The following is a 15,151-nucleotide window of genomic DNA, read 5'->3' on the forward strand; positions in this document are numbered from 1 at the left end:
CCCTAAACCTAAACCCTAAACCATAACCCCTAACCTTAACCCTTAACCTAAACCCCTAACCATAAAGCCTAACCCGCACCCTAACCATAACGCTAACACATAACCCAAACCCGTAACCCTAACCCCAAACCCTAACCCCTAATCCTAATCCCTAACCCTAATCCATATGCCTTTAAACGCGTCTCAGCGAGGTGAGTTGAATTGTTTATGGCGCTAATTGTCGAGTAGAGTCGAAAGGCAAACGCCACTTGCTTGTGTGACTTGGGCAACCGGGGCGGCATTTTGCATTGAAGTCGATGAAGGATTTGATTGTTGCCGATATGAAGGGCACAGTGAAACGCACTGCATTCCCAAGCAATTTCAGCACCGATATTCACCAAATATTCAACGGGGTAAACGTATGGGACATGCTTGGCATGTCAACGCAGTAGTTTGTTACGTGAAAATCCGTGAAGAAATAAAGAATTGCAGAGCAAATCGGCCGCAGAGTTTCCTTTTTATTACCGGCGCTTGACGTGTAACGTGTGCCCTCTGGTGGACAGGTGCAGTACCACAGGTCAAGATTTAGTACCACAAGCATTCAATTCGTGGTTACGTCTGCCCTCTGGTGGACAGGTGCTAAATTCTCCTGTTTGATTTGTACTAGGTGCCTCTGTGAATGTGTATGCTCTGACTTTAACATAGCCAGTTCTGTGACCAGTCACAAGCTAATCACACAGCCGTTTCAATGCTAAATTCTATGGTAATTCCTTTGTCAAGGCGCTCTGTTTCTTCTCACACAGCTTAAAGGTCGCGATCTGAGCGTGGCTTTTTTCGCTCGAGCGCTGTCCTCCAGACAGCCTTCACCTGATGAAGGGCGCTTGTGTTTGTGGCCGAAACGTCGTGAGAATTTCATTGTATTATTTTATTGTATCAATGTATTATTTTATTCCCATTCTAAGTGGTGACTTTACCGAAAGAACCAAAGAAGAAAAAGTGCAGTACCACCAGCATTCAATTCGTGGTTAAGTCTGCCATCTGGTGGACAACGTGCAGTACCACAAGCATTCAATTCGTGGTTAAGTCTGCCCTCTGGTGGACCGGTGCAGTACCACAGGTCAAGATTTAGTACCACGAGCATTCAATTCGTGGTTAAGTCTGCCCTCTGGTGGACAGGTGCAGTACAGGCCAGCACAGTACGACAGCAGTTGCCGCTGCCAGACGTCACCCGCGCATCCCCCCGTAGTTGTGAGTCGCTGGTGCTGCGGCGTCCTGGCGTTAGTCCCAAGCGCGGTTGGCTGCGAGGGAGCCGTGAAGACGCCGCTCAGTGCCGCTGCTGCTGAAAATTTGGCTTCTTTTGGCTAAAAACCGGCGTAGGTAAAAAAAAAACTTTCGTGACTACAGGAAATACTTTTAGTTTTTTTAGGTAAAGTTATGAAGAAATAAAATAATTAAAATAATCGTCATCGGGTGGGACAAACACAGCGAGAGATCTGCCGTGGCACGAGGCTATAGAGGCCTCGGCAGTAGGGGGGGAGGAAGAAGAGGGGTGGGGAGCAGAGCAGAACGTGGACCCCGCAGCAGCAGCGACACTACCCCAGCGCCCTCCTGTGGCCACCATGCGGTGCTACCCCAGCGCCCCCCTGTGTCCACCACGCGGTACTACCACAGCTCCCCCCTGTGGCCACCACGCGGTACTACCCCAGCGCCGCGTGAATCAGAATATTTACACTGCATGAGAAATCTCATGAGCTACGATGCTCTTTTTTCACAGGGGCTCTGTGTGGTGAGTCTGTGGGTCTCTGTGTGTTGAGTCTGTGGGTCTCTGTGTGGTGAGTCTGTGGGTCTCTGTGTGGTGAGTCTGTGGGTCTCTGTGTGGTGAGGCTGTGGGTCTCTGTGTGGTGAGTCTGTGGGTCTCTGTGTGGTGAGTCTGTGGGTCTATGTGTGGTGGGTCTCTGTGTGGTGAGTCTGTGGGTCTCTGTGTGGTGAGTCTATGGGTCTCTGTGTAGTGAGTCTGTGGGTCTCTGTGTGGTGAGTCTGTGGGTCTCTGTGTGGTGAGTCTATGGGTCTCTGTGTGGTGAGTCTGTGGGTCTCTGTGTGTTGAGTCTGTGGGTCTCTGTGTGGTGAGTCTATGGCTTTCTGAGTGTGATTCAGGTAACTTGTAGAATTCAAAGTTCAAGTGTTTTACAACTCTCAGCTACCCCCCTCCATACTCTCTGTTCACTCTCCCACTCATCCTCACACTCCCGCTCACACTCCCGCTCAGGAAAGTAAGGTGAGTTCCACGCACGCTCCTAACTCTCACACAATGCTGTGTGTGTCTCTACACTACTTTATACGCACCTGTTGTTGTAAGTTAATTTATGTATATATATGAGGGGATATTATAAATCTCCGGCTTGTAAAGTCACGGCTCACTCACTCACCAACTCACCCAAACTCCCACTCACCCACTCACCAACTCAAACACCCACCTGCTCACCCACACACTCACCCAATCACAGACCCACACACCCACTCACTCACCAACTCACTCACCCACTCACACACCCACACTTTAACCAATACACTCACCCAATCACAAACCCACACACACACTCACACCCTCACCCACACATACACACCCTCACCCACTCACTCAGCGACTCACACACTCACTCAAACACCCACACACTCACCCATCCACTGACTCACACAACCACACACTCACCCACCCACTCACTCACACACTCACCCACTCACTCACACACTCACCCACTCACTCACACACTCACCCCTGTTTTTGTTCCGATTTCTACAGAGTGAGTGAGTGGAGTTTGTATGATCTCCCCCTGTTCTACAGAGTGAGTGGAGTTTGTATGATCTCCCCCTGTTCTACAGAGTGAGTGGAGTTTGTATGATCTCGCCCTGTTCTACAGAGTGAGTGGAGTTTGTATAATCTGCCTCTGTTCTACAGCGTGAGTGAGTGGAGTTTGTGTGATCTCCCCCTGTTCTACAGAGTGAGTGAGTGGAATAAAATGAATGAAAACAACTAAATTAAATCACGACGATTCGGAGGCAACACAACAGACAACGGGACAAGAAGTCACAGCTCATCGAGACGCTCACCTTCCTCAAAAGATGTCGCGACCACAAGGTAATACCCATCGCCTTCACACTCACTTCTGCTGCTGTGTCCTCACCGAATTCTAAACAGATTCTGTTTAAGTCCAGCCTCTCTTTAATCTCAGAGAGGATAAGACTACTACGTTTTGAATTCGATACTTTAGACAGGACTCTCCTACAAGCTCATTTAACGTTAACACAAAAAATGTCACCTTCTGATTGGAACCACGTAGACAACACGACTGCTTTTTTTGCCGATTCACTTTCAATCAGATGCAAAGCTAAATTCAACCACCTGTCAAAGAAAAAACCCGGTTCCACATATCACCAAACTAAACGCTGACAAAATTGTTATCAATCAGAGTAGCACCCCGATTTCGGACAATCTGAAAACAGTATTAGCTAAAGGACTACATTTCGCTGTCACCCCAAAACATATACCGATAGATGATATCATTTCTCAGGTCCATGTAGCCCGCAAAGGTATAGCACACATCCAAGCAGACGTCGCAAGAACTGAAATAGCTACTATTCTTAAGAATGCTAAGAAACCCGTGAGCAACATCAGCAAAGATGAACGCTCAGAACTCGCGAAATTAAAAGAGAGACATGATATAGTCATCCTCTCAGCCGACAAGGGCAATGCCACTGTAATTATGGATAAAAACTCATACAACAATAAAATTCAGGACCTACTCAATGATGGTAGTTACTCAAAAATTAAAAATGACCCTACTAATAGCCTAACTATAAAAAAAACAAAAAGATCATCACAAGTTCGACCTCCCTAATCGAACCAACTAAACGTCCCTCCCTAAAACCTTCTGCTGCAAGACCCCCTAGATTCTATGGTCTTCCAAAGATTCATAAAGAAGGCACTCCACTACGACCCATCGTATCCACGATCAACTCCCCTACCTATAAGCTAGCACGTTTTATGTCGGATACCTTGCTACCTTTCACTGGCAAGACCTCCTCAGCAGTACTTAACTCAGACCAATTGGTTTCTACAGTCAAAGACGTTGTACTGTCCCCTGACGATATCCTTGTCAGCTTCGAAATGGTCTCCTTGTTCACCAAGGTCCCGGTACCTGATACCATTAATATATTTGAAAATTTGGTACAACATGGACTAAACCCCGAGGTACCTACGCTGGTCAGACACTGCCTAACCAACACCTACTTTACCTGGAATGGTTCCTTCTACAAACAAAATGAGGGTACTCCCATGGGTTCCCCCTTGTCACCAGTGATAGCCAATGTTTTCATGGAGAAATTTGAATCGGACGCCATCCAGACTTCCACCCTCAGACTTTCCCTGTGGAAGAGATATGTGGATGACACTTTCGTCATTTGGCCACATGGCCTCCCAGCTCTGAACCTTTTCCTACACCACATCAATTCCAGACATCCCGCCATAAAATTCACCATGGAAGTGGAGAAAGATGGCAAGCTACCATTCTTAGATGTTCTGTTTGAGAGGAGACCTGATGGCTCATTGGGGCATTCTGTCTACAGGAAACCTACCCACACAGATTCCTACTTGAAACCTGATTCCCACCACCACCCATCCCAAAACAATTATCTCATCAAAACTTTATCCCATAGGGTTCATTGCATTTCGGACCAACACCACCTGACCAGTGAATTAAAACATGTACACCTGGCCCTCAAAAAGGAATGGATACTCTGACCGTACCATCAGCCAAGCTGTTTCTCCCTCCATACAGAAACAACCACTTGATACTCCGGTCAAAACCATCACACTACCATATATAGCAGGCGTTACTAAAAAGATTTCAAAAATTCTAAACAAACACAAGATCCAGGTCCGGTTCAATACAGTACACAAAATTCGTGATCTGATCCCATCCGTGAAGGATGTCATTCCTGACTTACAGTACCCCGGGGTTTACAAATTGAGTTGTACCTGCGGTGATTGCTATATCGGGGAGACAAAACGACATGTCTCTGACCGAATTCGTGAGCACAAATCAGATTTGAAACACGGCAAAACGAATTCTTCTGCCGTAGCTGATCATTTTTACAATGCTGTGGGTGATCACGATATAATTTTCACCGATACCAAGGTTCTTTGCAAACCCACGTTTTTTTTTTTAATCAGAGATTTGTTCACGAGGCAATTCAGATCTACAAACACAGACACAATTTCAACCGAGAAGATGGTTTCAAATTAAGCAACCATTGGAAAGGTCTTCTAAATCGAACCAAACATTAAACTAATTTCAATGGTACAGTATATTTTTTCAAGTAGTGGTACCCCTAACTTTCGCAGCACATGCGGGTGCATGTGCACCCACATGTGCACCCGCATGTTCACCCTCTCTACACCTTTCATCATGCTAAGTCCGCCAATTAAATGCGATTTTTTTTTGTTTATGCTAATTCCTTTGTCAAGGAACCTTGTTTCCTCGCACACAGCTTAAAGGTCGCGATCTGAGCGTGGCTGTGTTTCACTCCAGCGCTGTCCTCGAGACAGTCTGGTCCATTCACCTGATGAAGGCCGCTTGTGTTGTGGCCGAAACGTCATGATTTTTTGTTATTTTATTTTTACCTACGTGACTTTACCGAATAGAACCAAAGAGTATGGATCCTTGCAGTCACGAAAGCTTCAAATCTAGAACAACAACCACAAAAACTTAGATTAAGGCCATCAGTCTAACTGCGTACGACAACAAAACAAACATGTCCAAACCAAAACACGTTTTCCAAATCACCAAAAAACAAAGCCATAATTGCAACGTAACAGTGATCACAAGGACTGTGACCGAATTTTTACAATAAACTGCATAAATAACATGTAACACCAAACCCTAGGGCCATAGCTGGCTGCATGAGTTACTCCACAACAACAGAAGCATCGGTGGGAGTATCAAATTTTTCAATGCACCTTTAAGATCAGCACGCTAAATCAAAATACAGATAAACATTTTTTTTTTTGCCAATGAATAGCAGTGGCAGCTTGGGGTGTACAACTCCTCTAGAGCAGTTTTGAGAGAAGATCTCACTGGTAGCGATTCAAGTTGCAGTTTATTAGCAATAGCATTCCAGACTCTGGGGGCATCAATAGCAAAGGCCCTTCCACCAGTTTTTGTACGGCAATAGGGAATGTGAAGCTGGTAAATGAGCGAAGACCTGAGGTCAAATTTGTTCTTTGAAACAGAGAGGAGATCCAGCAGGTAGTCTGCGGATTTATTTGTAAGTACATCGTGAATAAATAAGATCTGGTGCACAAGCCGTCGATTGAGGAATCTCTTTCAATGGAGCGAGTTAAGTGTGTTCGATTCAACATCTCTCTGTCCGTCTGTGTCTCTGTGCGCCTCTGTGTGTCTCTCTCTGCCTGTCTCTCTGTCTCTGTCTATCTTTCTGTCTGTGTGTTCCTCTTGTCTGTGTCTGTCCGCCTGTCTTGTCTCTCTGTCTGTGTTTATATGTCTATCAGCGTCTGTCCAACCATAGTCAACGACTGTCAGTAGCAGCAGGCGCCCGTTCAGCTCCCACCGCTACACGCCACTCAAACTTGCTCCCAACACACAAAGACAAAGATCCCCCGTGTAGCCTGCACAGAATGTTGGGGCAAGTGCTGTTAGCGAGCACCTAACACAAAGATCCCCCGTGTAGCCTGCACAGAATGTTGGGGCAAGTGCAGTTAGCGAGCACCTATTAAGGGTGGGATGGCACACTTATTTGAGGCTGAGTCGACGTAGGGGAGGCTCAGGACCGGTTCAGAAAATCGCCAGTGGCGGTGTTGGCCACGAGCGGGAATGGAACTCGGCTGGTCGGGAGCGGAGCGCTCAACACGTCACTGCCGCTCCTCTTCTGTCAACAAACTTGAACTCTGACCCCGCTCTCTGACGTCACCGCTCAGCGTGACCTCATCGGCGTCAAACGCAAGGGGGCGGTGGGCCTCGCTAGTGACGTCATGTCACCAAGGTATTCGCCTCACCCCCGACCTCCGCGCTCTTGGCGTGACGTCGCCTCTGCTCGGCCGCTGCCAATATCTGACCCAGTGCCAATCCTTATTTGGGCAAAGCTACGAACGGTGACTGGCGGCTCATTAACATAATGTATTCGTTAAAGCCGTCGTGAGTTTTTTTGCGACAGGTTCGGCACCCACGCCCCATCCAACCAGGATTGGGAGGGGAGTGTCTTGTACTCCGGAAGTGACGTCACATCACCTCCTGCCGCGTTACGTCACGAGGTCACCGGAAGCTACCGCTCCGCGCGTGAACTGAAATCCGAGGTGAGAAATTCTCATCGCGCTTGTGGTGGTGAGGTGGTTGTGGTGGTTGTTGTGGTGGTTGTGGTGGTCGTTGTGGTGGTTGTGGTGGTCGTTGTGGTTGTTGTTGTTGTTTCCCGAGGTAGAGCCTCGCTCTCTCTCGTAGGGATGTCAATTGAGTAACAGCGAGCATGGAAGCGATGTCCAGGTTGGAACTTTACAGCGCTGGGCCTAGCCACGCGGGGCCTTGCCTCCTGCCCTCGCCTGATCGCGTTTGCTTCAATTCTCTCGCTTAGTTGAGCAATCTTTGTAAGAAAGTAATCAACCAGGCTATGCGTTACTTGTGTGTTGACCGACTCTCTGTGTTGCATTACATTTCCTAATTGTTCTCAGTTTTATTAAGTGTGCTTTCTCTCTCTCTGTGTGTGTGCTCGTTTTATTATTATTTACTGCAGTTACCAAAGCTCCAATCTCTCATTGACACAAGGCCGTAATTATAATATATTATAATTATAATTAATTATAATTATAATATATTATAATAATTATAATATATATTGGAGGGGACATCCCCCCCAATAATCAAATATGCTCAAAATGCCCCCCCCTCCCCAATATATTGCTATAGCAATATACAATATATAATATTGCTATAAAAATGTTTTCTAAATATTAATTGCGATGCTTTGTTAATAAATACAACGATTTGCTAAACCTTGGCCACAAAATCTGGACTTGTCTTCATATAACAATGCATAGATTTCTGTTTATATGATTGCGCTGTACTTTATGAATCCCTAATCTCTGCCATTACATACTATGAAACAAGAAAAGTAAAAAAAAACTGAGCAATGTAATACAATACACTCTTTGACATTATTGTATCAAATAATGCAAAATCCATCCCATGTGTTAGTGAAATTTGTTAATATTTTATGCAGGAAATGGCAGGAAATGAGTTTTCAAATGTACATTTTTTTCTGGGGGGGGTTCCCAGACCCCCTGGAAGATTTGGTCCCCCCCAATGTTGACTCCATGGCTACGGCCTTGCATTGACTTGCTAATTTCTCTACCCCCCCTCTCTCTCTATTTAAGGCCTCGACACAGAGGCGTTGTTTGTCTGTGTGCCTATGTGTGTGTCTCTCTCTGTGTGTCTCTCTCTGTGTGTCTCTGTGTTATCTCTCTCTGTCTACGTGTCTCCGTGTCTGTGTTTTGCCTCTCTCTCAAATTGAGCAATCTTTAGAAGAACGTTATCAACCAGGTGGGGTGTTGACTGTTAGCCGACTCTCTGTGTTGTATTGCATTACGTTTCTAAGTTTTACTAGGTTTGTTTTCTCTATCACTTGTACCTGATGATGATTGCTTGTGTTGCAATCGAAACGTCGTATGCTATTTGCACACAGCGATGGTGTACGGTGCTTATTGTGGAATATTTTGCTGTTTTTCCCTGGATTTTCTGTTTGCAGAGTCACATTGTCACTTCAAGATGTTTTCTTGTTCATGTTTAAGTTTTTTGATTGTTGCAGTTGCACCCGATTCAAGAGCCGAATGGCTCACAGGGCTATACTAAATAAATGAAACTGAAACTATAATTTAATTAATTTATTTTTTCTACGTGACTTTACCGAAAGAACCAAAGAGTATCTTGCTTTAGTTTAAATTTCTCTTCACCTGGCTCGCTACTTTGTAACTTTGTTTTGTTTTAAATATTCACAGTTTTTTTTTATTTTTTTACCAGGCCACGCCCACGTTGAGCTGGTGAAACCGGTCTTGTTTTCAGAAGCGACCTGCCCACAACAACAATAACAACAAGGTGCGGCTTGTCAACAGCGTGGCAGTGTTCACTCTAGACGTGTGGCGGTGTTCACTCTGGACGCGTGGCGGTGTTCACTCTAGACGCGTGGCCGTGTTCACTCTAGACGCGTGGCGGTGTTCACTCTAGACGCGTGGCGGTGTTCACTCTAGACGCGTGGCAGTGTTCACTCTGGGCGCGTGGCGGTGTTCACTCTAGACGCGTGGCGGTGTTCACTCTAGACGCGTGGCGGTGTTCACTCTGGGCGCGTGGCGGTGTTCACTCTGGACGTGTGGCGGTGTTCACTCTAGACGCGTGGCGGTGTTCACTTTGGGCGCGTGGCCGTGTTCACTCTAGACGCGTGGCGGTGTTCAATCTAGACGCGTGGCGGTGTTCACTCTAGACGCGTGGCGGTGTTCACTCTGGGCGCGTGGCGGTGTTCACTCTAGACGCGTGGCGGTGTTCAATCTAGACGCGTGGCGGTGTTCACTCTAGACGTGTGGCGGTGTTCACTCTGGATGCATGGCGGTGTTCACTTTGGGCGCGTGGCCGTGTTCACTCTCTACATGTGGAGAGGAAACCCGGGGATCGGGAAGGAAATCCATGCGACCACGGGGAGAGTGAGAGAGACAGGCAGCCTCGGCTGTCTTGATTGATCCTCAATGAATTACTTGGTGGAGTGAGGAACCATTAATACTGAGCAGGTGAAGGTGGCCAGGCGTGGGTCTGGACACACCACCACCTGTGAATCATGCCAGTGTGTGACAGTGGTGGAGCCAGTGGGGGTGGGGTGGCACGTTCCTCCCCAACGATCCGATCGAAATCCCTAATTTCGATCGGATCCTTGGGGTTTATTAGTAACTAGCTTCACTACCCGGCTTCGCCCGGGACTTGGATTCTTGTCTTGGATACATTTCATATTCCCTTATATTTCACTGAAAAACCCGGAAATGTTGATGCTCGCACGAAGGAAAAAAGCCGAAACAAATCAAGTAACCTAAATCGGATGTTTTCACTAATGGAAATTTAACCTTAATCCACTTCTACGCAAGGTCGATTTTGGCCACTCGGGAAGGGAATGACGTGGCGAGCTGAAAATAGTCGCGTTCACTTAGAAATTCCAGACAGCATGAGCTGTGAAAATTTTATGACGCCAGAGCACAGCGTTGGAGAGGTTTTGCTGCGTCACACAAACAGGTGTAATGTTCTGCTTTATATTTAAGATAGCCGTTGTACCCGTTCTTCGCACGGATATGTATTGAAACTCCGAGAAGCCAATGGCTTCATCAGCCAGGAGCGAAGCGCCACCTAAAATCTCCCGGCACGCTGTTAACACCTCCTAGAAGTACAGCGCACGAAGAGCCATATGGTAGGGGTAAACATTACAGAGCGCTTAACTCAGGTGTGTTGCGGGTTGACTCCACAAACTTCATGGTCATTCCCCCACCCTCCTCCCCCTCCCCCCCCAGAATGTAAAAGTCTATTTTTATTCTTTTTACGTTGTGTACAATATGGAACCTACCGACATGCCAAGTGTCAAGTGTGTAGCATGTTGGGAAGTTTGCTAAACATTTCGAACAGACACACATATCCACACATTTCCATTTAATATATATAGATAAATCAGCATTTTGCGACCCCCACTGCCACCGTGTGGCATATTATTACGTGCCAGGGACTCTATGAGAGGACAACAGTCCGAGTCCATAATTGGCAATAATTAACGGCAAAGCAGTTACAAGCGACTCACAGAATTGTGCGCAGTTGCGTATACAGTACACGACTTCCCTGATGGCAAACACCTTCAGCGAGCGTGATACCTTTCACACGCATTGATTAAAAAGCAAGGGACAAGTCAAATTTTGATTTAAAGCTTTCGTGACTGCAGTAATTCATATTCTTAGTGCTTTCGGTAAAGTCACGTTGAAGGGAAACAATAAAATACTAATATATATAAAACAATAAAAATTCTCACGACGTTTCGACCATAACACAACCGTTTGTGTTATGGTCGAAACGTCGTGAGAATTTTTATTGTTTTATATATATTTTATTATTTTATTGTTTCCCTTCAACGTGACTTTACCGAAAGAGCTAAGAATATAAGGGACAAGTCCTTAGTAACAACTCCTTACGAACAACTCCCTACTTACTAACAACTCCCTACTAACAACTCTTTACGTACTAACAACTCCCTACTTACTAACAACTCCTTACTTACTAACAACTCCTTACTTACTAACAACTCTTTACTTACTAACAACTCCTTACTAACAACTCTCTACTTACTAACAACTCCTCTCATTTTTCATTGCTGGAGGGGTTGCCCCCCCTACCTGAAAATCCTGGCTCCACCTCTGAGTGTGTGACAGTGTCAAGTTTGTATTTGCAGTAAAGTCTATTAACTCTATTAGAGTATGGCGGTTATCGCAAAACAGTAGTTTATTTAGTTTTTCTCCGGAACTCTTTGTAAGAATGGAGTCAGGAAGTTATCACATCAAACGTGCAGCTGAAGTCGGAACTGTTCATCCCAGCATTCAAGGACATCTGTGCCTGGCTTCACACCTCTAAGTTGCAATTGAACATTAATTTATGCATTTCTGCATAACACAAATAGTATTATTTTCAACACCCTTTGCGATGTCAGCTGAATTTAGCTTTCATAAATGTTCCTTTTGAAGCCAGAAAGCCGAAATTGTGTGCTCGGAGTTTTGGGTTAACATTCATTTTGAAGATACGAGGGCTTCCAGGCACGATTGTGACATTTGCCCACTCATTGTGTGCCATAACAGCCCGTGTGATGAATTTGGGACGCTTTTTCACTACAACATGAATATATGAATAAGTATAGACATGTAAGTCACGTGTGACTGTGTGTATGCATTCCTCTGTGCATCGATACTGACGTGTAGATGGTGTGGATATTTTTTTTTCTCTCTGCAGCTGTCGCTTCCTCTGCAGAATTTGTCTCATGGAGCAAAGGCACTCGGCGCGGCTCGGTGCAAAAAGGCAGAAATGCGTCCGGCGTGAAAACAACCCGGATCGTACTGGAGATTTGACACGGCACCAGATAACTCGCACAGGAGATGAACCCTTCAAGTGCAGTGTGTGTGGGAAGGCGTTTACACAGTCATCAAGTCTTGTAGCACACCAGAGAACACACACGGGAGAGAAACCCTTCAAGTGTAGTGTGTGTGGGAAGGCGTTTGCACAGTCATCTACTCTTAAAAAACACCAGAGAACACACACGGGAGAAAAACCCTTCAAGTGCAGTGTTTGTGGGAAGGGGTTTGCACAGTCATCTGCTCTTGTAACACACCAGAGAACTCACACGGGAGAGAAACCCTTCAAGTGCAGTGTGTGTGGGAAGGCGTTTACAGATTCATCTGCTCTTGTAGCACACAAGAGAACGCACACGGGAGAGAAACCCTTCAAGTGTAGTGTGTGTGGGAAGGCGTTTGCACAGTCATCTACTCTTAAAAAACACCAGAGAACACACACGGGAGAAAAACCCTTCAAGTGCAGTGTTTGTGGGAAGGGGTTTGCACAGTCATCTGTTCTTGTAACACACCAGAGAACTCACACGGGAGAGAAACCCTTCAAGTGCAGTGTGTGCGGGAAGGCGTTTGCACAGTCATCTGTTCTTGTAACACACCAGAGAACTCACACGGGAGAGAAACCCTTCAAGTGCAGTGTGTGTGGGAAGGCGTTTACAGATTCATCTGCTCTTGTAGCACACAAGAGAACACACACGGGAGAGAAACCCTTCAAGTGCAGTGTGTGTGGGAAGGCGTTTGCACAGTCATGTACGCTTGTAGAACACCAGAGAACACACACGGGAGAAAAACCCTTCAAGTGCAGTGTGTGTGGGAAGGCATTTGCACATTCATCAAATCTTCATGTACACCAGAGATCTCAAAAGCATCAGAAGATCCACAAGGAGTGGAGTCTGAAATCAGCTTGTGAAAGTCAAAGTGCCGCAATGAGCCCATCCCTCATGAAACAAGAACCGGAAGAAAATCCCAGCCTGGACACTTTTAAAGGTATCGAGGTAAAATATGAAGAGGTGAAGGTGAAATGTGAAGAAGTGATGATGAAGAGCGAAGTAGTGAAGGTGAAATGTGAAGAAGTGATGGTGAAGAGCGAAGAAGTGAAGGTCAAATGTGAAGAAGTGATGGTGAAGAGCGAAGAAGTGAAGGTCAAATGTGAAGAAGTGATGGTGAAGAGCGAAGAAGTGAAGGTCAAATGTGAAGATGAAGATTCAACTCCAAAATCGGACCTTCACATCGATGGAGGCAACGTGAAGCAGGAGGATAATTCTGACTGAGGCAGAGCGAGGCAACTCCCAGCAGTTCGTGGAAGTGGAAGTGTGGGTGGACTTCCTCCGAGACAATACAAAGTCAAATGGAGACCCGGTAGATGTGTAAGCTTGAGACGATGTCGCTCCAATAGATGCACCTTTGTCACAGGCCTTTAATGACAAGAATGTGAAGTTCAACACTCAATTCCTAGGATCAACCTGCAGCGTAACAGTGGCCAGTCTTTGTGGACCTGTGGGTTGGGTAGATCTCTAACCAGGAGCGAATGCCAATAAGCTCCCAAGCGTTGACTATGTTATCATAATTGCATTTATATGGTGCTTGCTTTATCGCCTCTGGCAATTCGGAGTTTTGCGTCGTATCTCGTCTCAAACACTCGAAGAGCATCCCCAAGTAGCAGCTGCCCCTGTGTGGCACAAGGTGGTGGCCCTGTACCGGCCTGCATGTGGACAAGAGCCTGTCAGTAGGGGGTGATTGTTGATGTGGCATCTCAGTTGTGGAGTTTGTAGGTAATGTTTAGAATTTGGTACATTTTGACCCAGATGCCAGCAGGCAATGGTCTACTCGTTTTGAATGACACAATAGAATGTTGTATATACATTGTTAAGCATACGGTGTGTATGTTTTAAAATAGCTTCTTGTTAGTACGATGTAACCTGATGCAGTATATTTCAGTGCAGTATTTCAATTTTGTTAATATTCCTGTCAATAATTTAGAATTAATACTTGTCTGATTGTGTGCGTACATGTAACATTTTGCCTATGAGGGTCAAACATTGAATAAGTGATGCTTGGACAAAGTGTGTGTTTTGGAAGTAACCTGTACAGATAACTCGGGTGAGACTCATTGTTCTTGTGATACAGGTCAAAGGGTATTTTTGTGTTTTCAGGAAGCATCTCCCTCTGGAGCAACTCATTGTTTTTTTTAAATAGGCAGCACACTCGGATCATTTATCAGTTACAAGGCATACCACTCAAAAGTTACACATAGAGGAGATACATTCTCTACAACACAAATTATAATTTTGTATTACGTGTTGACTTAGATTTTGTCTAACTAGGACTAGAAATGCTCCTTGCTGATTAACGTCTGGATGTTCACAACCAAGGGTTGAAGCAAGCCTGACCGCCTGCGGCGCCCCTCACAACTATTTACGGCCTGGGGCCAGGAAAGTCACGAAAAGAATTGCACACGAACGACGCCTCCACACAAGCTCCCGATGCTCCGTTTTGAAGTTTGAAAATGAAACAACTTTGTACTGTATTATTTTTTTGAATTAGATAATTGTATTTCTTCATTAAAAGCTTATTCATTGAAAACGATATTTCGTGTGAATTTCCTCTCGTCGTTAAGTAGATGGCCTTGCCGGGGGTTCGGTTCGATGCGGACTTTCACCTGGTTGGGATCGCGGGATCGAGATGAGGCGACACAGAGCTGGCCGTGCGAGAAGATTCCAACGCGATCGAACGTCTGTCCCTGCGCCTCCGTCGTTCATGCAGGTGGTGTGTAGGTTTGCAGCGCCCCCTGCATGAAAACGACGGAACGTGCAGCGTTAGTCACGAAGTTGTGCGTAAGTGCCATAACCAGGCGCTGTAAGCTGACCTGCCACCACGTTCACGGGTCAACAGGGAGCAACCGAGAGAGAGAACGAGGTGCGTAGGGGTCGACCAAAGGTTAAACCCTCAGCCCCCCCCCCCCCCCCCGTGACCGGGGACTAA

At 46.0% G+C, this 15,151-nt stretch overlaps 1 protein-coding gene across 3 annotated transcripts; it reads left to right on the top strand.

The window, feature by feature from the left end:
* The first annotated feature begins 6,860 nt into the window (after nt 1-6,860).
* Nucleotides 6,861-14,752, top strand: LOC142908283 (uncharacterized). 3 transcript variants are annotated; one of them, XM_076058761.1, is made up of 3 exons: nt 6,862-7,345; nt 9,060-9,134; nt 12,057-14,752. In XM_076058761.1, the coding sequence occupies exon 3, from the start codon at nt 12,085-12,087 to the stop codon at nt 13,438-13,440; it is 1,356 nt and encodes a 451-aa protein (XP_075914876.1). In that variant the 5' UTR covers nt 6,862-7,345; nt 9,060-9,134; nt 12,057-12,084; the 3' UTR covers nt 13,441-14,752. The 3 variants fall into 3 exon arrangements, with proteins under 3 accessions (XP_075914878.1, XP_075914876.1, XP_075914877.1); XM_076058762.1 differs by lacking the exon at nt 6,862-7,345 and adding an exon at nt 7,413-7,529; XM_076058763.1 differs by lacking the exon at nt 9,060-9,134 and having other exon boundaries at nt 6,861-7,345.
* Nucleotides 14,753-15,151: the final 399 nt, after the last annotated feature.

Source organism: Petromyzon marinus, assembly GCF_048934315.1.
Source record: "Petromyzon marinus isolate PM22_M1 ecotype Great Lakes invasive population chromosome 78 unlocalized genomic scaffold, UKy_Petmar_22M1.pri1.0 chr78_unloc.1, whole genome shotgun sequence".
NCBI classification, from domain to species: Eukaryota; Metazoa; Chordata; class Hyperoartia; order Petromyzontiformes; family Petromyzontidae; genus Petromyzon; species Petromyzon marinus.